This window comes from Capra hircus, chromosome 15, assembly GCF_001704415.2.
Source record: "Capra hircus breed San Clemente chromosome 15, ASM170441v1, whole genome shotgun sequence".
Classification (NCBI taxonomy): Eukaryota; Metazoa; Chordata; class Mammalia; order Artiodactyla; family Bovidae; genus Capra; species Capra hircus.
The window spans coordinates 51,441,859-51,465,552 of NC_030822.1; the positions used below are offsets into that span (position 1 = coordinate 51,441,859).

Below are 23,694 nucleotides of genomic sequence, written 5' to 3' on the forward strand. Positions count from 1 at the left end.
GTCCCGAAGAGTTGAGGATGAGAGAGGAGGCTCTTTGGAAATTACTCACCCCCTTGTCCTAGAAACTTGTATTCCTTAAGGGAGCATACTTGTTCTTTTCTGATAACACGCACAGACTGTTTTTGGCGAATGGAAGCAAACTCAGGTCCGGCTGCCCGGACCCCGCTGCTCTCTGGTGAATCAGACCCCAGCAGAGAGAGGTTTTGGCCTTGGCCGCTCACCTGGGGCACCTGCTGGCCTCGGCCCAGGGCAGGGGCTGCCGCGCAAAAAGTCTTGGCTGCCGGCGGAGGGTTGGAGGATGGAAGTGTATAGGAATGGGGAGACAGTTTGGGAACTGGAGCCAGGATTTCTTCGTATAAGGTTGCTTTTAGGCTGCTTCTGCCTTGGCAAAATAAAATGTGTTATCTGCCAGATTGAGCAAGCATGGTGCTTTCCACAGCGGCTTAACAAGCTTGCTGTGGAAAGAAATGGGAGCTGGGGGAGGGGGGGGCAGTTTATTTATCCTGTTACATTACAGTTCTCTTTGAAGAGTTCCCAAATATATATGTTTTTTTCCTACTAGGTAGTAGGTTTAGACACCCATCCAGTTTTATGGTTGCGTAACTCAGGATTCAAGCTATTCAAGTTCCATGTACAATATATTTCTTCCATTCCGCCTGCAAACATCTGAAGTGGCTGTCTCTTCATACAACCATTATCAGACTTTCGGGTTCAAACCTGTATTGGTAGGTAAGGGTCTTTAACCTTTTTTTGTGGAAATCAAGAGGCAAAGCAAATCTAATAAACAGTGGATGTAGAGAAAGGAAACAATTACCTCTTAACAATGCTGTTTCTAAGTCAGTCCGCAACAGTGCATGAAAGGATCATTATCCCTGAATAGATGCATGAGCTAAGGCTGACGTTAGAACTGGGTTTAAAAAAAAAAAAAGATAAAGATAAACAGAGGCCAAAGATGACTCTTTATTGCTCGATTTTTTTTTTTTTTAAGTCCAGGGCACAGCCAACTAATTTTGTAATGTTTATTTTGGGAAAGAATAGAAGCAGAATAGGGTTCCAAGCCACTTTCCTAATGATCAGACCAGGACACATTGCCACCTGCTGGTGTACCCTAGCATGATAATTCTGTCCTGAAAACTCTTCATTAAACTGCGCAATTTTCCATAGATAACTGGAAAGAGCTTCATCAGTCTGTATACAATGACCAAAATTCAAACCTTATCCGCAAACTTTTAGACGTGCTAAATATCTTTTTTTGCCCTATTCCAACAATTTCACAGCGTAGGTATCAAATTAATTGGACCCAATGACTCATCAAATCATGCATTTTGAAAATGAGTTTCCTTCTTCCCTTCAAGAATGCCTCACTCCACGAGCTTCAGGAATAACACAAACTGGGAAAGTTTCCTAATTCACCTTCTCTTCCTTGCATACAAAACCTCTTGGCAGGCTGCTTTCAAGATCTTTCCAAACTTAAACAGACCCAAAGTTCTAGCTGTGAGCAAAGAGGCCATTTGCTGTGGGAAAGCTTCGGAAGATGGTAAGCAAAGGATTTAATTAAGCCAGTGATTATTCACTCCAGGGCTCTTTTTTTTTTTTTTCATAATGAAAATATATTCACGCACAAAGCTCTCATGGTAAAAAAAAAAAAAAAAAAAAAGGCCAGAGAGCCTCTTTACAGCTGTTGGTAGCTCTAGGCTATTCTAGAGTCTGTATATAGAATACCTTCACAATAGTTACACCAATTTAGGCAGAACACACTCCACAGGGACATTAGTCCTTTACCTAGAAAAATGACATTGATGACACCTATTCACTGTGCATGCTCTTTGAGGTTTTCCAATGGGGGGTTATCCAGGCCCTCATCCATTCTTTCAAGCTGCTTATTGAGCATCTGGCTTCGCAAGTGGCTCTAGTGGTAAAGTACCGCCTGCCAATGCAGGGGATGTAAGAAACTTGGGTTTGATCCCTGGGTTGGGAAGATCCCCCTAGAGGAGGAAATGGCACTCCAGTATTCTTACCTAGGTAATCCAGTGGACAAAGGAGCCTGGTGGCCTACAGTCCCTGGGGCTGCAAAGAGTTGGACATGACCAAGCACACAATGAGCACCTACTGTGTGTCTAACACTGTTCCAGTCTTTGGAAGCAGAGTCTGAAAAAAGCAGAAGGCCCTGTCTTCATGGACCCAACTGGACATCATCATTTTCAAGGCAACTACTCAAATAGGCCAAACATAAAGAAGGCTGAGCACCAAAGATTTGATGCTTTTGAACTGTGGTGTCCAAGAAGATTCTTGAGAGTCCCTTGGACTGCAAGGAGGTCAAACCAGTCAATCATAAAGGAAATCAATTCTGAATATTCACTGGAAGGACTGATGCTGAAACTGAAGCTCTGATACTTTGGGCCCCTGCTTCGAAGAACTGACTCATTGGAAAAGATTCTGATGCTTTTGAAGATTGAAGGTAGGAGGAGAAGGAGACAATAGAGGACGAGATGGTTGGATGGCATCACTGACTCAATGAATATGAGTTTGAACAAGCTCCAGGAGACGGTAAAGGACAAGGAAGCCTGGCATGCTGCAGTTCATGGAGTTGCAAAGAGTCAGACACGACTGAGTGACTGAACAACAACTAAAACTGGTGGCAAAATAAGAAATTAAGTTCTTCCTCCTCCTTTTGGCAAACTGCTTTCTGTATGTAGATTGTTGCCTCAAAAAATAAACACTATTAAGAATGGTGGATAAGAGCAGCTAAGAAGTATTTTACCAGTAAGTATAAATATGGTTCAACCTTTCTGCCGGCCAAAGCCTTTTTTTTTTAAAAAAGCTTCTTGGCAGAACCACAAGAAAGACATAAAGCAGACCCTGGGTTGATAAAAAGTTGTTTATTTTTATAAAATTTAGTATAAATCTTATTGAAATATAAATTCTTCTTGAGCAGTGTTAATAATTATTACATAGTAATCTGAATGCAAATGAGTACTTCATGTGTCTGACCATACCACATGTTAATTAGCCCTTCAGTACCTGTCATGGACAAACTCAGCATCTTAACTGCTGAGTCACCTTCATTTCACAGTTTTGTCTCAGCAAGTTGCCTTCAGAGTTATCAGCTACAACATCAAGAAAAAGCTGAAATGAGGGATTCTCCTCCTCTTATCATTAGTTAGGTTTCTTGAAATTCAAGAAATCTAAGTACATTCCCCTAAAAGAGCAAGGTCTACAATCCCTTCACTTCTGAGGCGTAAGGAGAAAAGAATTGGTACCAGATTAAGTCTGTTCATTCTTCTGGTATGGGACAGGTTGCACTGTGCCAAAATTCAAGAGACGGCTTTTTTCTTCCTTTTTTTTTTTTTTTTTTTTTTGGTGCCAAGCCATGCTTTTTTAACTAGGCTTTTGCTAAAATCAGCATTCCCTAGCATCCTACTTTGACCACAATCTTATTGGAAAGAAGCTAACCAGCATTTCAGGGATGTGGGTCATAGAAAAAAAGGAGTTGGGGATGCTACTGTCAGATTATTCTCATGTCCAGCAAATCTCCTTAACCAAATGACAGTCATTTTAAAAGACCCATAGTTAACATGCCTTTAAAGCTGTCTTTTCCCAGAGCAATGATGACTTCATGCTGTTCCAACCACTCATGCCTGGACAATGATGTCCATTTTCAAGAACCACTCATTACGCTAGGATTACGAGTGCCCATCCAATGGGCTGACACTTCCTACCGACCTCCAGCCCTGACTTCAACAGCCCCAGACTCTTGCTCATCAGCTGAGCTACGTGGTCGCCACTATGTGGTCTCAACAACACAATTGACTAAATAAATAAAAAACAAACAAATAAATAAATAAAACTTCCCTTTTTTCCCGTAAAAACCCTACATTAAAGACCTTCATTAATGAAAAGCCACCTAATGTCTCTATGAAATATGCAGTGGAGTATTTTGTTTATTGACAGTAGGGTTCAAACAGAGGCAAAGAGTAAACAAGTGACCTGCCCAAAGGATCTGGCAGGTGAGTAGCCAAATTAGTTCAAAGAACCTAAGAATTCTCACTTCCTAAGCCCTTTTACTTGGAGAAGGAAATGGCAACCCACTCCAGTACTCTTGCCTGGAGAATCCCATGGAGGGAGGAGCCTGGTGGGCTACAGTCCATGGGGTCGCAAAGAGTCGGACACGACTGAGCGACTTTACTAAGCCCTTTTACTACACTTGTGTTCTTGCTTTTCCTAGGTAAGATGAGAGACTACTGACTAAGAAATATTTTTTTCCTCCTAACATTGGCTTTTTCATAATATACTGTCCAGAGAGAGTGGCACCTTTTCCAGAGAAAAAGTAGTAACAAGATGAACAGGGAATGTATCTGAAATGGAAAAAAAAAAAAAAAAACAGTCCCATCACCCTGAGGCTAGGACATTTGGTCTTTGGTTCTGGTTTGTAGTATGTATAGCAGAGCTGAAACCTGAACTGGCATCTCAAGCCCAGTGGAATCTACATGGTAAATCCCTACGGAATTCAGTCACAACCTCTCATGCCTAGGAGATTAATGCACAAAAGCCCTGAGAACTGGCATAGTTTTCCTGGTAGGGCAGAACCCGTACAACAGGACTCGGTAAATCTGCCCACACCTCATTCATCTCTCATCCGAAGCTCTAGCTCTATGGTTTTTGTGCAGAAAAGAGTTAATAGAGCAGGCCTGGAAAGGGCTGTCTGCAAGGTTGGCCCTTGGCCAGCATCCGGGGACTTAGATTTCGTCAGGAAGGTTCCCACATGAACTGATGAGACTGGCTCACTGACTCTAAACTGCACAAACAATGTGGTTCATGACGAAAACCTCCTTTCCTTCTGGGAGTCAGGAAAAGGCGGACTTTTTCACACCATGGAAAGACTGCCTATGGCACCAGCCCCCATCTGAAACCTTGGATACCGAGTCTCTAACAAGCTTTCTTCTAGACATTTCATACATACTTTGAACAGATCATTGCTAGAGGAATTAGCACATCCTACATGATCCCACTGGGAGAGGGCTCTCGAAGCTTGGGCTGGTTTCCCCTGTACTCTGCTCCGGGTGCCTTTTCCTTTTGCTGAGTTTTCATTGTATCCTTTTGCTGTAATAAATCAAAGCTCTAAGTAAAACAAAGTGCTGTGTCCCGTGAGTCTTCCTAGTGAAGCATCATGCCTAAAGGTATGTACTTGGGGACCCCCAAGTACAGGGAGCCCTATATGGTATATACCAAGTATATGGTATAGGGAGGCTCAGGAAGTAGCCCCCCACCACTGTCATGTTTTCACCCCCCATCCTGCTCTCAATTTCCTGATCCAAGTTACTTCCTGAAAGTCCCCACTTTATAGTAAATGGGGTGCATTTCTTTAAGCTGCTACACAGAAACCAGGAAGAAACATGTGTTTATTCAAAGGAATACAGAAGAAACTGCACTAATGTTTTTTGAGTTCCTTTCTAAGCTGTCTGGTCATCAAGCCTCCCAGGGACAGAAGAGCCAGGGTCACCACAACCTACAAGGAATGCAGCACATTCATCTCACAGCTCTGACTTACTCGCAACTACTGCTGGTAGTTGCACTTTCCACAGCTGTGCTGCTGCAGAAGTCAGCGTTTTAATACTGGAATATGTTCTGCTCCAAGACTGGCTTTCAAACCAATCAATAAATTTAGCCCTTTGTTGTGATCTAAGTTTGTAAGAAGCATGATTCCGTAGCAGCCATATATCCAACCTGGTTCCCGTGGCTGACTGAACCTAATCCATTGTCCAGAGCAAGCCTTGGCTAGTGTGTCTTGAGATGTCCATTAAGTCTGAGCTGCCGCTCCTCACTCCACCTGCTTCTCCAGGTGTGGTACTTCTTGATGCTTTTCCTCCATGCAAAGCGCCAGATGCTAAACATGAAACACCAAGACACCACATACATTGCCACTCCCCCGACCTTCACAAACCACTTGGGCGTGGGTGAGACCATTTCACAGAAGAGGAGGCAGGCTCCTACACCAATCCTCACCCCAGTGAACAGGGCCACAAAGAGGAAGTCCACCACGTCTCCAGTGAAACTATGGTAACGGCCTGTTTCACGAAGAAACCAGCGCATCTGTAGCAGGGGGTTGGTAATCTCGCTTCCGAAGAGGACCGCATTGACCTCTGTGCCCGACTCTCCAAGCACCAGGGCCACGATGATGCCCAAAATACTCAGTGTGTGGTGAGCCAGCATCAGAGGCCCCTCAGACCGGAAGTAGATGCACCAGCCCAAGTCGAAGATGAAGTAGCCCAGGGTGAGACACAGAACGTGCACTTGGAGAGGTGTATTGGGTGAGCCTGAAATAAACCAAGACAGAAGCAAATTGAGTGGCTAGGAATTGTGCTGCCTTACACAGGGATCCTGTGTTGCTCTTTCTCAAACCTTTTGGAATCACTGAAAACAAAAGCAATGGCAGGCACATGCTTTTTAGAGGCAACCAAAAAAAAAAAAAAAAAAGACTAAAATCTAAAACTCTGGTCTCTATCAAACCAATGTTACAGGCCCCAGGACATGCTGTTCTGATGCATCAGATCTCAGTGAGTGATTCGAACACCAGCAATGATCCAGTGTCCTCTGTGTAGCAGCATAAAATTGAGTTATTTTGTTCTTTCCATTAAAATACTACACAGTCTCTTTCTTCCTTTTTTTTTTTTAACTAGCTAAAAGTCTGCTTCCAGATTCAGTTATTCTATCCCACTAACAAATGCAAACTATCATATATGGGAATGAACAAAGAACAAGATCCTACTATATAGCAAAGGGACAATATTCAATTTCCTATAATAAACCATAACGGAAATGTTACTCTGTCCCAAATGTCACATTAATTTCTTAGCTTAATGGGTTAGATTATTGGACACTGGTGGCCCTAACTTGTTTTGAAAGTGGACTCTGGAGAGAACCCCCAAAGTTAGTATGTTCCCATATGCAAGAACATAGGGTGCAAGGACCTGACATGTTTGAATCCATTAACAACCTTCATGTAAAACATAAAGCTTAAGCATTGCTTCCTATCAGTTTGATAGTTTGAGGAGGAAATTCAGAAACTCAATATGGGAATATAAGGAAATTAGAAAAAGAATCTAAGGAATTTTTTAAAAAATCATATTCTAGGGAATGTACAGATTGAACTACATCCTCACAAAATTCATATGTTGAAGGGCTGAACCCCAGTACCTCAAAATATGACTATATTTGGAGATAGGACCTTTGAAGAGGTAATTAAAATAGAGTCATTAGGGTGGTGTTCTTGCAAAATGAGGACACTAGGCACAAAAGACCATGTGAGACAGCAAGAAGGCAGCTGTCTGCACACAAAGGAGGGGAAGCCTTAGAAGAAATCAAACGTGCCAACTTGATCTTGGACTTCTAGCCTCCAGAATTGCAAGAAAATCAATCTTTGTCATTTAAGCGACCCAGTCTATAATAAACCCCAGCAAACTAATTCAAGGGGAGACAGGTTTTGTATTATAAGGAACATTTAGGAACACATCTGGCAGCTTAAAAATTAATGCAGCTACCCCAAATAATGAGGCATTGGTTAAATAAAGGATAGCAAATGCATACAACACAATATTATATAATAACTGACAAGGATAAGGAAGATCTATATACATAGACATGGAAAGATGATGTCCTTTGAATATACAATCAAGTAAAAGTTGCAGGTTACCAAAAAGTTTGCATTATACAGTCCATTATTGTCTGTCTGTCTGGGGATGGTGGTAGAAAATGTTGATATTGCTTTTATAATTTATACATTTTGATCAATTAAATTGTAAAAAGCAACTAAAATTGTTTTAAAAAATAGAGTTATGAAAAGTAGAACAAAAGGTGATGCATACAATATCAGAATCAACAAGAAGATGAATGAAGACTCCCAAAGCACATTATAATAGTAATTATTCTTCAATATTCTTCAGCATTATACAAATTCTGTGGAAAACTCCCATCCTTCTAGGACTGCCTCCAAATCATAAATTCCTAAGGGAAAATTCTCTAATGTCTCCCACATACCTGGGTGGGTAAAAGGCCAAGGGCCGTCAATGAAGCCAATATAAGCTGAGAGACCTATTGAGAGGATTCCGTGGGCGAACGTAACCAGCCGGCAGTTCCACTCATAGCTTCGGTGCTTATTCAGGCGACAGAAAGAAACGTAGAGCGAAAGCCAGCCCCCCAGGCTGCACAGTGCCTGCAGACACAGAGCTAAGGCCATCCTATGACAAAAAGACCAAAACCAGAAAAACAAAGAATGCACCCTAAGAAAACAGCATCGGGTCACATTGAGTATACGTCTTCATTTCTACTGTAAGACAGTACAAAAATATTACCTTCACAGAAATACTTTTTCCTTATCTACATTGCCAAGAATCTTCCACTGAAGTGTGGCTGTAATTCTGATGGCGTGTTCCTTAGAGATAACTGGTCAAAACAGTAAACCGAAAAGCAGGCTAATATAACATGTCGTAATGATGAGTAAATGTCAATAATCTCCCAGTGATGACTGACCTTGGACTATGAGACACAAGTAATACAATGCACGTATTAGATGTGTTCATACTTCAAAAATCCCAATAAGAAGCTCTCACGGAAAAACACCGCCACCACTTGTGTTCTCTGCTAGAAGTCATATGACACATGAGAGTTTAATGTGGTTTTAAACTGATACTAAACTCAACTGAAGTTTGGGTTTGAATTATGGGTTTACCAGTCAAAACCAAAATGAGGTAAACCTGAAGACAGAACTAAACAAAGACTTAGATATTTTGAAAGGAAAGAAAAAGAAGCTAGTTCTATTCAGTTTTGTAATTCAACTCAAAAACTGGCCAAGGGGGAAGCAGGATTTTGAAGTACAAGTGGGGAGTTTCTGTTAATATATAAAAATATCTTTAAGGAAATTAGTTAAAAATGAAACAAAGTCAGAAAGCTACATTTTGACATTCTTACTAGTGATAAATATACCAGGACAGGAATGAAAATAATGGAGTCAATAGAGTCAGACAGGACCAAAATCTGAAAATAACCAAGATGTCCTTATTAATATTCATTAGCCCCTCTACTGAAAGTACAAATTAAAAAGTTAAAAAAAAATTCAGATATCTGTCTCATCTCAGCAGGAATTTTCTGCATGGCTACACTGGCTGCTTAACCCTATTCTGACAAGTGAAATAGTATCTGTGGACCAATACACATCAGTACACAAGCCACTCCCAAGAATGCTATCCCAAGAGGGCTTTATGAAGGTCAAGTGCAGTACAGCTTTCATCTGAAACCAGATTTCTACTCAAGAAAACAGCAGGTGTCAACCACTGACCTGAGTTCCAATTCTATTTCTGCCCCTAAATAGCTGTGAGTGTGTGGACCAATCACTTTCACCTCTGGAGCTTCAGTTAAAAAGAGAGAAAGCAGAGGGAAAAATGACCGATAAAACTCTATAATCCAGCCCAGTTCTGACAAGGAGTTCTGAGAGAATTTTGTAAAACTTCCAGGCCAATTTTCCGAGCAAGAGCCAGAAGTACAAAGGACCCCGAGTGAAAAGAACCTCCTCTCTCACTTCCTTTTAAAGGCCAGGGTCACCAGCCAGAGTAATACGGATCAGCTCTTTTGGTTATGCCGATTAGTATTTTTAGAGTCTTCTTCCCTGAATCCTAATTCCCTGGCAGAACAGAGGGAACAGTAGCCCATTTACAAACAAATAAAAGAATAGACATTCGTAAATGGCAGATACAACGCTGTGACCTTGAGAATGTCACTCCATCTCCGCGTTTGGGCTTTTCACTCTTGGGGGAAAGGATGGCAGGGTATTTAGAAGCCGATGGCCGTTTCAACTCAGAATTCCAAGGCTCCAGTCCTCGCTCCTCCCTGTCCAGGGCCAGATTCGGGAGGAGGAGCGCTGGGCGGGCCCACCTGGCTCCGGGCCTCGGAGCAGGCGTGGCTGGAGCCAGCGGCAACCTCGGCGACTGGCAGGCACGGCGAGCGCATCTCCCCTGGACGTGCCTCCCCTGCGCTGCGGCCACACCCGGCTGCGGCGCACCTGAGCCGGACCGTTATGCCGGTAGCCCGTCGGCGCCCAAAGGCAGAGGGAGGCCCTCTCCCCCTCAGAGGCCAGGCCAGGCCATCTGCCGGCTTCCTTCTCCCACCCTCGCCCCCCTCAGCGGGCCAGGCATGCCAGGCCACCCACGTCCGGAGCCCAAGCTGGCCGCCGAAGCCGGGCGGTTCGCCCCGCGCAGTTACCTGGTCCAGCGCCCCGGAAAGCCTCGGGCGCCTCGGCCCCAGAGCTCAGGACCGGGATCCCCGGGAGCAGGAAGCAGCGGAAAGAGGGAGGGAGGACCAGGCTCTGTCGGCGGCAGAGGAGGAGCCGGGGGTCTGGGGGCACCTGCTGGCTGGGAGGACGGAGCGCACAGCCAGAGCTGGACCCGGGACTGTTCAGAAAGCGGGCGGGAGGATCCCCTCTTCGTCACGCAGGCCTGGGGAGGCGAGGGGCGGGGGTGTGAGGGGTGATGGTGACCTAATAGTGACGTGAGACCTGCAGACTGTTGTCCTTGCTTACTTGTTTGTTGTCTGTTAGAACACTTATCCATCCCCTGCCCCCACGATGTGACGGCCCATCCCATAACCAGTTGGAGAGCACCTACTAAGTGCTTACCCCCCTACTAGGCTCTGTGGGGGATTTCACTTTTGCGTTTAAGTTAAACAGGCACACAAATAACTAATTTCCAGGAAAGTGCTCAGGCCTGAAAATTAGAAGTTATCTATGCCTTCTCAGGTCAGCCCTCTCACTACCTTGGCAGTGGAGAATAAGGCTTTAAGAGTAAATCCCGCTTGGTTACTGACTGTGTATCTTTGAACAAGTTGCTTAACTATTCTGTGCCTCTGTTTTCTCATCCACAGAATGGGGATAGTAATAATAATAGTTGTCTTATTGGGCTATTGCAAGAATTTTACACACTTGACATGTGTAAAGTGCTTATAGAATGGCTGGCGCATGGAAGTTGTTATATAAATGTTAATTATTGTTGTTGTTACCTTACTTTGGGTTAATCCTCTCTCCTCTCTGAATCTGCTTTGAGACCAATGAAAGTGAGTTTGAAGAGATAGCTAAATGAAACTGTGGAGATGCAAATGGGGTAAAGAGGGCATCTAAGGGGCTTCCCTATTGGTTAAGACTCCATGCTCTCAATGCAGGGGCCTTGGTTCAGTCCTTGGTCAGGGAACTAGATCCCACATGCCACAACTAAAGATCATGAATGTTACAACCAAGACCCAGTACAGCCAAATTCATTAATTAATTTTTAAAAAGAGGGCATCTGGGGTGGTTGATCAAGACAGGCAATGATAGGATGCCGAGGGGCCCAGATATTCTTAAGAAGAGAAGACCTTGAGCAGAAGGGTGAGCCTTTAGGCCATGTTTGGGGAATAGTAAATAGTTTGGGTCATTTGTTTTGCCGGCCCCTTAAGAATCAGGATCACACTCTTTTCATTTTTGTTTCCCTGGTACCTCTACCTGGTACAAAGGCAGGTGCAATAAATGTTTGCTGCTTGAATGAATGAGAAGTGAGCCTGCAAATGTATATTGGAAGCATACTGGCACTCCTAAATCTGAATGCCCCTCTAGGTCACTTGGGAAGTGTTTTCAAAACACCCTTTGTTCAGGCTGCACCTTAAAGGTTGTGCTTTAATAGGCTTAGCATGAGGTTCAGGAATCTATGTCTATTAAAACCTGCTCATAGATCACTCAGATGTTTAGTCATATTTAGGAGGCACTGATGTTAGAGAACCTTTCATTACTGATGCTAGCCTAGGATGCCAGGCTGAGGCATATTATGCAGATAACAGGAAACCTATGATGATTTTTGGCAAGGGAATAACTTTCTCATGTTCTCAAGTCCTTGCTACTCCAATCTGCATTACCTGAGAGTTTGTTAAAAACACAGATTCTCAGACCCTAACCCTGGATCTACTGAATCAAATCTGCATTTTTAACAAAGGCCCCAGTGATCTGTGTGTGCATTCAGGCAGCGGATCTCAACCATGACAGTACAACAGACTCACCTGAGGAGTTTTTGAAAGTCCCATTTCCTTGGGCCACATCCCAGGCAAAGTAAATCAGAATCTGTGTGTCAATTTTTTTTTAAGTTTCCCAGATAATTCCACTATCTGTGCAAGCAAAGTTCAGAATCACTGCTATATAGATACACAATGAAAATCAATATAAAATGAATTGGAGAAGACAACCTGTCACAAGTGGATTGGAATGGACCAGATAAGTAACAATAATAGCTTGAAGAAAGAAAACGAGGAGAGATCCATTTCACCAAATGAATAGATGGTATGCATATCTCAACTTTTTCCTGTTTTTGTTACAGATCTTCTAGTATCTGAATCTGGAGTTATCTTCTTGCTGCCACCATTTCTCAGGAAAGAACAGAATATTAATTAAAGGCTTCAGGAGTCTAATGGCTGAGGGTGTGAGGGAAAGTGCTAGTTCTTCCAGTTGAGCCTATATTGGACCTTTATCCTGGGGTGGCTGGGATTCCAGGCTCAAACTCCATTACCTGGGATTAAGTTTTATTAATTCGTGTATCTTTGGCCACAATCCTTGTTCCACCAAATCACAGGGTTGTCAACCATGGAAAGTTTTCCCCAGGAAAGTTCTGGCCTGTTCAGGGAACAGGAAGCTCTCCATCAATTTATTTTACTAACAATAACAATCATAACCATAATAATCACAATAATAACAGATAACACATTAATCAAGCATTGTTCCAGGCACTTTACATATATATACATATTAAGTCATTAATTCTCACAACAACTCTTGGAGATGGATATTGTTGTTATCCCCATTTTTGCAGGTGAGAAACTGAGTCACAGAGCACTGAAGGAAATTGCCCAAAGTGACATGATTAGTAGGAGGCAGATCTGGGTAATGAACCCAGGCAATATGGCATTGGATGTCATACTCTTAACCACAAAGGTAGGCTGCCTCCCCTCCCCTAGAGTCTCCTCCAAGATGGTACTATGTGTTCTTCATTCACAGCTCCTATTAGAAGTTGTTTAGAGGTTAAAAGAAAGAATTCAAGTTTTGAAAACCTGAATTGCCTATTGCGTCCTTGTCACAGTACTAGTCATGAGGATACAGAGAAAAAGACAGACAGCTACAAGGAGCTCCCCACAGTCCATCAGGGAAACAGAAGAGTCAGCAAACATAGTCCATGAATGTAGCCCGGGGAAGCAGAGTACACAGTGGGAAGGGGCACTGAGCCAGCAGTCTGGGGGCCCAGGACAGGATTCTTTGGTTTTTTTAGCTTATCTATTACTATTTTTTTTAATTATCAAAGATTATCATTGTACGATATTGAGAGGTATAGAACAAAATACAATTATTGGAGGACAGTTGCTCTTCAATATTGTGTTAGCCTCTGCCACACATCACGACTCAGTGACATATATCCCCTCCCTCCTGAACTCCCTCCCATCTCCCTCCCCTTCCCACCACTCTAGATTGTCACAGAACATTGGGTTGAGCTCCAGGACAGGATTCTTAATCTGAGTCTGCAACTAAACTCATCCTCTTACCTCTCAGTTGGACCAAAAGCTCTTAGTATTAGGACCCCACAGCTGAACCCATCAGTCTTGAGTCTACTGAAGATCAAAGTTTGAAAGTTCACAAAGCAGCAGCAACAATTCTTTTTCCCTTTCTTTCCTCCTAGACAATGACTGGTTGTTGCCCTTTGATTCTCTTGTGTCTAATTAGATGCTGAAGAAGCTAACCAGGCTTTAGTTAAACTTGACTGGAATGATGAGTTTTACAGGATCTTGCAGACATGAAAAGTGAATTGGTACCCCCTTTTAGGTTTGAGTCTGTTCAGCAACATTCCAAGGCAACAGTTAATGGAAGCTACTGGAGGCTGAGCAGGTAGGCTACAATTCTGTTTATTTCTTTTATAAAAAGCATGGTCAAATAGCCCAGAAATAGACCCCCATAAATATAGTCAACTGATTTTTGACAGAGGAGCAAAGGCAATACAAGAGGATAATGATAGTGTCTTCAACAGATGGAGCTGGGACAACTGTACATCCACATGTGAAAAAATGAACCTAGACTCAGACCTTACACCATCACAAAAGTTAACTCAAAATGATCACAGGCCTAAATGTAAAACACAAAACTATAAAACTCCTGGAACAGAGGTCCCCGACCTCCAGGATCTAATGCCTGATGATCTGAGGTGGAGCTGATGTAATAATAATAATAGAACTAAACTGTGCGATAAATATAATGTGCTTGAATCGTCCTGATATACCATGACGGTAATCATACCATTTGCTCCCCCCTGGTCCGTGGAAAATCGTCTTCCATGAAACTGGTTCCTGGTGCCGAGAAGGTTGGGAACTGCTTTTAGAAGATAACGTAGGAGGAACCCTAAGCGATGCTGGGTATGGTGTTGCCTTTTTAGATATAACACCAGAGACAGACCATGAAAGAAATAATTAACAAGCTGGACTTCACTAAAATGAAAGACTTCTGTTCTGCAAAAGACAATAGCAAGAGAATGAGAAGAGAAATCACAGACTGGGAGAAAATATTTGCAAAAGACACATCTGATAAAGGACTGTTATCCAAAATATACAAAGAACTGTTAAAACTCAACAGTAAAAAAAACAGACAACTTGATTTAAAAATGGGCCAAAGATCTTAATAGACGTCTCACCAGAGAAGATACACAGATGATAAATAAGTGTGTGAAAAGTTGTTCCACATCATATCATCAGGGATATGTGAATTAAAACAACAATGAGATACCACTGTATTCCTAGTAAAATGACCAAAACCCCAAACACTGACAACAAAGGCTAGCAAGGATGCAGAGCGACAGGAACTCTAATAACATTGCTGGTGAGAATGCAAAGTGGTACAGCCACTTGGGAAGACAGTTAAGTGGTTTCCTACAAAACTAAATGTACTCACAATCTGGCGATCACACTCCTTGGTATTTGCCTAAATGAACTGAAAATGTATGACTACACAAAAACCTGTTCACAGATATTTATAGCAGCTTTATTCATAATTGTCAAAATTTGGAAGCAACCAAGATGTCCTTCGGTAGGGAAACGAATAAATAAACTGTGGTACATCCAGACATTAGAATATTATTCAAAATTAAAAAGAAATGAGCTAGCAAGCTCATGAAAAAACATGAAGGAAACTTAAATGCATATTACTAATTGAAATAAGCCTATCTGGAAAGGCTATATACTATGATTCCAACCATGTGACATTCTGGAAAAGGCAAAACTATTGTGACAGTAAAAAGGCTGTAAGGGTGTGGCAGGGAGAGATGAATAGGTAGAGCACAGAGGGTTGTTAGGGCAGTGAAAAATACTCTGTATGATACTATAATGATGGATATGCGTCATTGTACTTTTCTCCAAACCTAGAGAAGGTACGACATCTAGAGAGAACTCCAAGGTAAGCTAACAAATGTTTAATGCTGGACTTTGGGTGATTGTGATGTGTCGGTGTAGATTCATTCTTGGTTAAAAACAAAAATTACTTTCTTGTGAATAACGTTGATCATGAGGAAAGCTATGAATATATGGGGGCAAGAGGTGTACAAGAAATCTCTGTAGCTTCCTCTTAATTTTGCTGTAAACCTAAAACTGCTCTGAAAAAATAAGATATTTGTTAAAGGGTCAAATGAGTGAACACCAGACTCATGGACAGTGCAGGACGTAACTTTCAGCACTCACCTGAACAAGGTGTCAAAGTAGCCAATACTGCTGCAGGGAAGTGTCTACTCTGGCACCCACAAGTGTACAAAGAACAGTGCACACTCAAGTGTGTATGCACAGATGGGCCTATGGGTGGCAGAGTAGTTTCTTTATACAATTAAATTATTGCTGCAGGCTCCTCTTGTCTCTTTGGTGCATACCTAGCTCCTTTCAACTAGATCTTTTCTTGACAAAGTAACCACTACCAATAGGCTTTCTCCCACTTCACCAAATGAAATGTTACTTTTTATATAAGCCCCATCCAAAGGAAAAAAAAACCAGTTAATTTGTGGTTATTTGGATATAGATTTCCCCTTTGGATATTACTATTTGCAACAAACGTTTAATGCTAATTTTAGTTTCTTCCCTTCAGTCATTACATTTTTGAAGTGTCTCCTTTTCCTACAGTTCAATGTTTGCCTCAAAAATGGTTAAGTATTTAAATTTTTATTAATCCAAGAAAGACCACAAGGATAGCTTCCTTGCCTCTCAACTGCCTCTTCAAAAGTCACAGTGCCTTCAAAAGCCAAATATTCTTGACTTTTGAATCATCCCTTGTCTCAAATATCCATCACTTTTACGACCTTTAGGATTTCTGAGATATGAGGGATAAACCCCAGACTTCAACTCATAAGTCTCCAAACAACTTGACCTTATACGTTTACCATTTTCCCACTTACAAAATGAGGAAGCCAATCTTGTACCTACACTTTCCTCAAGGCTGCTCAGTCAAAAAGAGTAGAATCTCTGAACTCTCCAGAGCCCTGTATTAATGTATGTCATCTTCAGCATCAGTTGGGGGAGTAATAAACTTAATCCACCAATTTGAAACACTTTATCCATCCTGTTTCATTATATGCATTCACCTTCCCCCACAACAAAAGACACAGAATAATCTAAACCTCTTCTTACCAATTGGAGAAGGAAATTGCAACAGACTCCAGCATTCTTGCCTAGAGAACCCCACAGACAGAGGAGCCTGGTGGGCTGCTGTCCGTAGGGTCGCACCGAGTCAGACACGACTGAAGTGATTAGCATGCATGCATGCCTTGGGGAAGGAAATGGTAACCCACTCCAGTGTTCTTGCCTGGAGAATCCCAGGGACAGAGGAGCCTGGTGGACTGCTGTCTATGGGGTCGCACAGAGTCGGACATGACTGAATTGACTTAGTAGTAGTAGCTTCTTACCAATAGAGGAATACTGTATATATCATTATACAAATTTATTTAGGAACAGAGAGATTCCTTTGAATCTCAACATTTTCTTGGCTATGCAGTCTTTTTAAAAAAAAAAAAAAGTGACCATTTCTACAATGGCTTCATGTTACAGGTCTACACACTGGCCCACAAAGAAAGAGACTGGAGAAAGAATGTTCCTGCAAAAATCAACAAGGATTCCCAGCCCACATGGGAACTCCTGTGGAAGCTAGCACAGTAGTTCACACTTTGGTATTTTTTTTTCTTTCTTTCTTTTTTGTTAAAGAAGATAATATATTACAGAGACGTCTTCAAAATTCACACCTGAGTTAAACATTTTGCTGGAAAATTCCACATTAAGGAGAGAAGAACATAATGCAAAAAAAGGAAAGGGCTATATACAGGTATGTTGCCAGCATAATTGTTGTGTGTTTGGTTTTGTGTTCCTCCTTCTGCAACAGGAGACAGGGGAGAGAAGGAGACACACAGGGAAGGAGAGAAGAAACAAGTGTTCCTGAACTCGGGAGCAGACAAAGCAGACACAAGAGCACCTGTGGGCAGAGAAATGTGCCCAGGGGACTGAGTAAAGAGGAGGGAATTTGGAGAACATGATTATGAATGGATTTGGTTCTAGAAAAAGGGACGAGGCTAAAGAGAAAGTGGGGGGAAATGAAAATTTTGCTGAACAGAAAAATATCAAAGCTTTGGTGGAGACATCAGATTCAAATCTTTTCGCAGATTCTAGAATCAGTTCTCGGACTGTGGCTAAGTTCAGAGTCAAAACCCATTCTCTCCCCTCTGGTAGTTTGGCACCAGGTGAATGGCTGTGCCCAGAATGAACTGGAGACGAGCTGGAGAATAATAAAAAGTCCTTTTTCAAAGGCCACTGCAGCAGGGAAACTGTCTGAAATATTTAGAGAAGGGTGCAGGCAAGGAAGGCAAAAATGACCAACTCCTAGGAGGGATGTGCGTTTCAAGAGCGCTAGGAGTCAGCACACGGTTCAATCACAGTTTGGATCTCTGGAGGCGCTTGCTCTGAAGAAGACAAGAGTTTCGGTTCGTCCTCTTCCGCTCTCTCCTGAAAGTAATCTGTCCATACAGAGAAGGCATGATTCCCTTCCTTCTGGTGGGGAATACAGGGCCAGGTGGCAGAGGAGAAACTTTTTGGTCTCAGTGGAGGTATGTGGGATGACTCCATCGATACCAAGATCTAGAAGGAAGGAAGGAACGAGTCAGTTGGACAGCTTCTAACCATGAGGAAAGGGGAATGAGCAGCGAGCACTAGCAGGTACATACAGGGTTTTTTCCTAGGAGTGCTGAAAGTGTTCTAGAATCAGATATGGCGACACTTGCACCATCCTGTGACTACACTAGAAAGCAGTGACTTGTACACTGAATTGGTAAATTTTATGGAATGTGAATTATATCTCAGAACAATTTTTTTTAATGTCCATTATATGTTTTCCTCTCTTCTTTTTGGTGGGGGTGGTTGAGGAGCTCCTAGCTTTGGGGGTATGCCACAGTTGGCCCTTAAGAGCTGGCTGCCTTGCCGAACAGTTTGGGTTTGGACAAACGGGTTCATTTCTTCAAACAAGCTCAGGTCTTTAATTGCCTGACCTGCAATCTCTTGTCTTGTTCTGTACTGGGGAAGAAACCTCTTGAGGCATCCACTCTGGGAACACTTTTTAGAGGAGAATCTTTGCGTCAAGGCTCTGGAGGCTTCTTCTGTCATTGTATCCCGGGTGGGAGCACAAGGTTAGGATGGAGCACCCCTCCCCTCTCCCAGGGCATCAGCTACACAGGGAAGCTCAGGCTCGGGGCAGAATGCCCCCATTGCAGCTGGAACTGGCATGAAGGGGAGTTCTCTGAAGCCCAGTGAAGGACCTGGCCCTTTTCAACAGGAGTGTTTGGAAATTTCCACCCTCCCAGTGAGGATGGAAATTTTGGCTTTGTTGACATCAGCTCTTTGCCAGGACTGGCTGAGGCTTCTCTTTTAAATCCCACTCCCAAGGGATAGAGCCCAGTCTGGCTCGGCACCCCGCCCTCTCCCTGCCTCCCGCGTGACAAGCCTTCTTCCCCAAGGTGTTGACCCCCAGACGCAGCTTCTCACATGTCCCTTGGCCCTGGAGGAGGTGTCTTGGTGCTCTTCCCTCCACCTTACCCTGAAGAGTTAAAACTGGAGGAGGAGTTCACGGCCGCTTTGGAGTTATTTTGAGATGCAGTGGGGCTGCTGGCCTGGAGTCCTGAGCCGGGAGAAGATGGCCTGCTGTTGTTCCCAGGGGAACAGGATGACGTTACTGAGCATGAGGAGAGGCAGAAACAAGGGGGAATTAATGAGGCTGGCTCCAGGGACCTCGTGACCTTCAGGCACGTATCCCCCAAGGGGTCTCACCCTCTCCCTACTCCACTCCCCCTTCCACCCATCTGCCCACCTCCTATCACGGTAGCATCAACACCCTGCCCCAGAGGGGCCCTCATCATACATACTGCTCCCCGGCCCAGGCCCTGAGAGTGGCATGGCTGGTTCCACAAGTCCAAGACTTGCCAAACACAGGGAGGATGGATGCCAAAACCTTCCCATTCCAAGGGCACACCCTGGGCTGGGTATATCCAGCCTGGGACCCAGGGGCAGGATGAGAAAGAGAAGCGGAAGCTTAGGGAAGGAAGCGAGGAGGAGAGAAGAATGCTCGGGGAGGAAAAGAGAAGCTGAGAGCACATTAAGATGGCCAGCCTCTCTGGGGTTCCCATCTCCACATGGTACGTGGTCTTCCAGAAAGAGCATGGGAGGAGTCCCAGGCATCCACTATAGAGCTCTGTGGCCTGTGGCAACTTGCTTCATTTCCCTGAAACCTCTTTGTGACCTCTCTAATATGGCAAATCTGGATAAAACTGAACTCCTGTATTCAGGTTCCCCAAACAACATTCCGTGGGTAAGGTGACATAGATTTCATCCTCCAAGCTAAGATGATTTGAAGGGTTGAAGGCAATAGTATCAATAACGAGATCAGCACAGGGGACTGTCAGATACTGGGGCTGTCCTGGGCAAATCCAGACTATGGTCACCCTATCTAATTCTTTGAAATACTTTTTGAAAAATAGAGTTCTGTAGAAAATTGGTTTAGAAAACCCTGCCTTCTGTTCAGCTCATTTTTATGTATAAGGCATTTGTAGGTAAAGTAGGCCGAGAAGTGCAGCAATTAAAACAAAAACACTTGTTCAAACTTTACCTACTCAGCATTCCCCAAACTTACTTGATCACAGAAGACTTTTCCTCCTAGAAAAAATGTTAACATCTTCTGAAACACATTTTGGGAATGCTGAGGATGAGATGGTTGGATGGCATCACTGACTTGATGGACATGAGTTTGAGCAAGCTTCGGGAGTTGGTGATGGACAGGGAAGCTTGGCGTGCTGCAGTCCATGGGGTTGCAAAGAGTCAGACTGAGCAACTGAACTGAACTGACTTAGGTCAATATCTTGCAGTTCTGTTATCCCATTATCTAAAAAATGTTAGTAGACCTTATTTTTAGAGCTCACCTGTTCCAGGCATGGTGCTGTGGACAGGAGGGACAGAGAGGGGGCCCAGAGATCCGGAGGGAGACACCTGAAAGGTGAGAGAAGCTTGTAAACATTCTCTTCCGCTTCTGTCTCCATCTTCTCCCAGGGTGCTGGGCCGTAAACTCCACAGAGATTAGGGCTTCACTTCCTGGATGGTTTCCTAATCCCAAACCGATGCCCTGTGCTGTGTCACAGGAAAGGCTCTGGACCATGTACACCACCCAGCTCCAGCTCTGCCCTGCTCCTGCCACTCCCTGTGGACCCCTGGCCAGGACCTCTCTGCAGTGTGACCCCTGGCAAGGCTGCTTGGCCGCCAGACCAAAGAGGCCTTGCTCAGATGCCCTGGTGAGGAGAGGAGCATGCCTCCAGGATGCTGCTGTGGCTGACACTGTGGGATGGCTGCTTTATTTCCAGTCCCTTCTTCTTCCTTCTTAAAAGACCCCTGTGGGGACTTCCCTGGGGGTCCAGTGGTTAAGAATCCACCTTCCAATGCAGGGGATGCAGGTTTGATCCCTGGTTGGGGAACTGCTATGCCATGGGGCAGCTAAGCTCACGTGATGCACCTACTGAGCCCTCACACTGCCTCAAAGATCCCACATGATCAATGAAGATCCTGCATGCTGTAACTAAGATCTAATGCAGCCCAATATATAAACGTTAAAAAAAGAATAATGGAAATGCTTGTTTTTTATTTTTAAGACCCCTGCACTTGCTTGGGCAGGAGAACTCAGCCCTAACCATCCTGTCACAGGCTTCGCATCTTGATGTATGAGAGGATCATCCACTCTCCGGAGGTCCCTGGAGGAGATGAACTGTGTGAGGTCTCATCTTGCCCTGGAGACCTCACAGCATCATCAGCTCTGGGCTGGGAAGGGACCTAAGATACTGTAGCTTAACCTTCCCACACAGTCCAGGAATCCCTACCCTCGGTATTACTATCCTAAATAGACATGGGGGCCGAACAGATCTGGGAGTGAGGCCTGGCTCCACCACTGTCTGTGTAGCTGGGGCACATTACTTAAGCTGAGATTTGGTTTTCTCATCCATAAAACAGCAGTAACACCTCCCTCATATTTTCTTTTAATTAAGGTTTAACGAGATAATGTCCATTAAGCTTCTAACTCAATGCCTGGCAAAGAGTACCCGGCTTGTTAAATGTTAGTTCCCTGCCCTCCTGCAGAAGCTGTCAACTCGTGTGTCTTGAGCTGCTGTTTACCTCTTCATTGGAGCTGAACTCGGCATAGTTTTCCTCCCCCTTCATCTTCTCATGCTGTCCTGGGACATGGATCAGCCTCCACCCAGGACCTCGCAGGGAGGTTCTGCTCAGGGAGCTGCGACTGGGCACCCCTGCCCTCCCCTAGTTTGGAACACCCCGTGCCGACAGGATGCAGCATGTACTCATTTCCTAATCAGTCTGCAATGGTTCTGCTGCTTTCATTGACCTGCCCTTCCACAAGGAGCCTCTTTAGTAGGCTGGGGGCCCATGAAGGGCGGAGACAGGTGTGGGGCAGCATGGTGAGAGATGCTATCAATAATCTCCCTCCCTCTTTTCCTCTGCCCACCCCTTGCTGCCACACCCCAAGCCATTTGTTGTTGTTTTTAAATAATTATTTCATCACTGCAACCAGCTTCTTCTCTTCTATCTGGAGACAGGCTATACATGTGCAAGCAGAGATATGGCTCTCCCTTTTTTTATATAAATAGTAGCATTCTGCCCATACTGCTGTGAATAATTTTGCCTTTTTTGCTTTCTTTCTTCTTCTTCTTTTTTTTTTTTTTGCTTAACAGTATACCTTGGAGATTACGTCACACCAGAAGTAGAAGAAACTATGTCCCAGTCCCGAGGACAATGTTCCAGTGAGACCCGAGGAGAAGACCGGATTAGAGCATTTTCTCTACACTCTTCCTTCAGGACGCCACAAGTATTGTTGTTGCTGTTCAGGAGCTCAGTTGCATCCGACTCTTTGCGACCCCATGGACTGTATCACGCCAGGCTCCTCTGTCCTTCACTATCTCCTAGATTTTGCTCAAATTCATGTCCACTGAGTCAGTGATGCCATCCAACCGTCTCATCCTCAGCTACCCGCTTCTCCTCCTGCCTTCAACCTTTCCCAGCATCAGGGTCTTTTCCAAGGAGTCTGCTCTTTGCATCAGGTGGTCAAATTATTGCAGCTTCAGCATCAGTCCTTCCAATGAATATTCAGGGTTGTTTTCCTTTAGCATTGACCGCAAGTATTAATGTGACTATTTATTTAACATCTTTCTCCCTGACTAGGCTGGAGCCTTCATGAGGGGAGTGTGATGCTTGTGTGGTCCCCTGCTGGATCCTCAGTGTCTGCTGCAGCACCCAGAACTTGGCAGGTGTTCAGTATCCAATGCACGATGAGAAGGCATGATGCTCCTTTACGGCTCTTCCATGCCTCCCACTTCTTTTCTCCACGTTGGTGTCCCCAGCTCGGATTGAACTGAGGTGATAGCTACCTCCCAACTATTCTAGACAAAGCCCCATCTTTAAAGATTCCAAATCTCTCATGGCATGGTTCGGTTTCCTTCACGTGGCCTACAGTGCCCTACAGGATCTAACCCGCCTACTGCTCCAGCCCCCTGATTCACACACTGTCTCCCTCCCTGTGTTCCAGTCCAACCTTCTGTGCTTCCTCTCCCTGCCCACCCCAGCCTCAGGGCCTCTGCACACACTGTTTCCTCTGCAGAGAATGTTCTTCCCAACACTCCCTCCACCCCGCCATCCTGCTCCCCTTCCCCACCTCCAACTCAGACCTTTACCCCATTCGCATCTACTCTTTCTTCTGCCATCAACGTGACCATCATTCCAAAGAGGAGTCCCCGACACCTGGACTAGGCTTGGTCCCTCAAATACCCACACGCCTTCTCTGGAGGCTTCATCACAAATTGCATTTTGTTTAATGTCTGCTTTCCTTGCTAGACTCTAAGCGGAGATCACCAGTAACGATCCTGTGCACTGCCACATCTCAGTGCCAAATAGATGGTGTGTGCTCAATAAATACTTAAGAAATGAATGGTCAATGAACATCATATTGTCTCCAACTCCAAATTGTCAATGGCTCCTCATAGCTTCTAGGGTAATTTAGCATCCATGGCCCCCCATGATCCAGCTCTCATCAACCTC

At 44.1% G+C, this 23,694-nt stretch overlaps 3 protein-coding genes across 6 annotated transcripts in view; all 3 read right to left on the reverse strand.

The window, feature by feature from the left end:
• ARHGEF12 (Rho guanine nucleotide exchange factor 12) overlaps window positions 1-10,292 on the reverse strand; it is a 174,474-nt gene extending 164,182 nt beyond the window's left edge. Inside the window, exon 1 of one of the 2 annotated variants that reach the window (XM_018059650.1) lies at window positions 10,252-10,292. The gene's annotated coding sequence lies outside the window, so the exon portion shown is untranslated. Of the gene's footprint in view, window positions 1-49; window positions 68-10,251 lie in introns of those variants that run through there. The other variant, XM_018059649.1, reaches the window with a different exon arrangement.
• Window positions 5,382-10,334, reverse strand: TMEM136 (transmembrane protein 136). 2 transcript variants are annotated; one of them, XM_005689555.3, is made up of 3 exons: window positions 10,252-10,321; window positions 8,035-8,234; window positions 5,382-6,314 (listed from the first exon to the last, which is right to left on the reverse strand). In XM_005689555.3, the coding sequence occupies exons 2-3, from the start codon at window positions 8,231-8,233 to the stop codon at window positions 5,776-5,778; spliced, it is 738 nt and encodes a 245-aa protein (XP_005689612.1). In that variant the 5' UTR covers window position 8,234; window positions 10,252-10,321; the 3' UTR covers window positions 5,382-5,775. The 2 variants fall into 2 exon arrangements, with proteins under 2 accessions (XP_005689612.1, XP_013825023.1); XM_013969569.2 differs by lacking the exon at window positions 8,035-8,234 and having other exon boundaries at window positions 10,252-10,334.
• POU2F3 (POU class 2 homeobox 3) overlaps window positions 16,876-23,694 on the reverse strand; it is an 86,152-nt gene continuing 79,333 nt past the window's right edge. For both annotated transcript variants that reach the window (XM_018059651.1, XM_018059652.1), the window contains 3 exons: window positions 20,526-20,592; window positions 19,150-19,285; window positions 16,876-18,198 (listed from right to left, as the gene is read on the reverse strand). In XM_018059651.1, coding sequence (XP_017915140.1) covers window positions 18,159-18,198; window positions 19,150-19,285; window positions 20,526-20,592 — 243 coding nt within the window. In that variant the 3' untranslated portion in view covers window positions 16,876-18,158. The remainder of the gene's footprint in view (window positions 18,199-19,149; window positions 19,286-20,525; window positions 20,593-23,694) is intronic.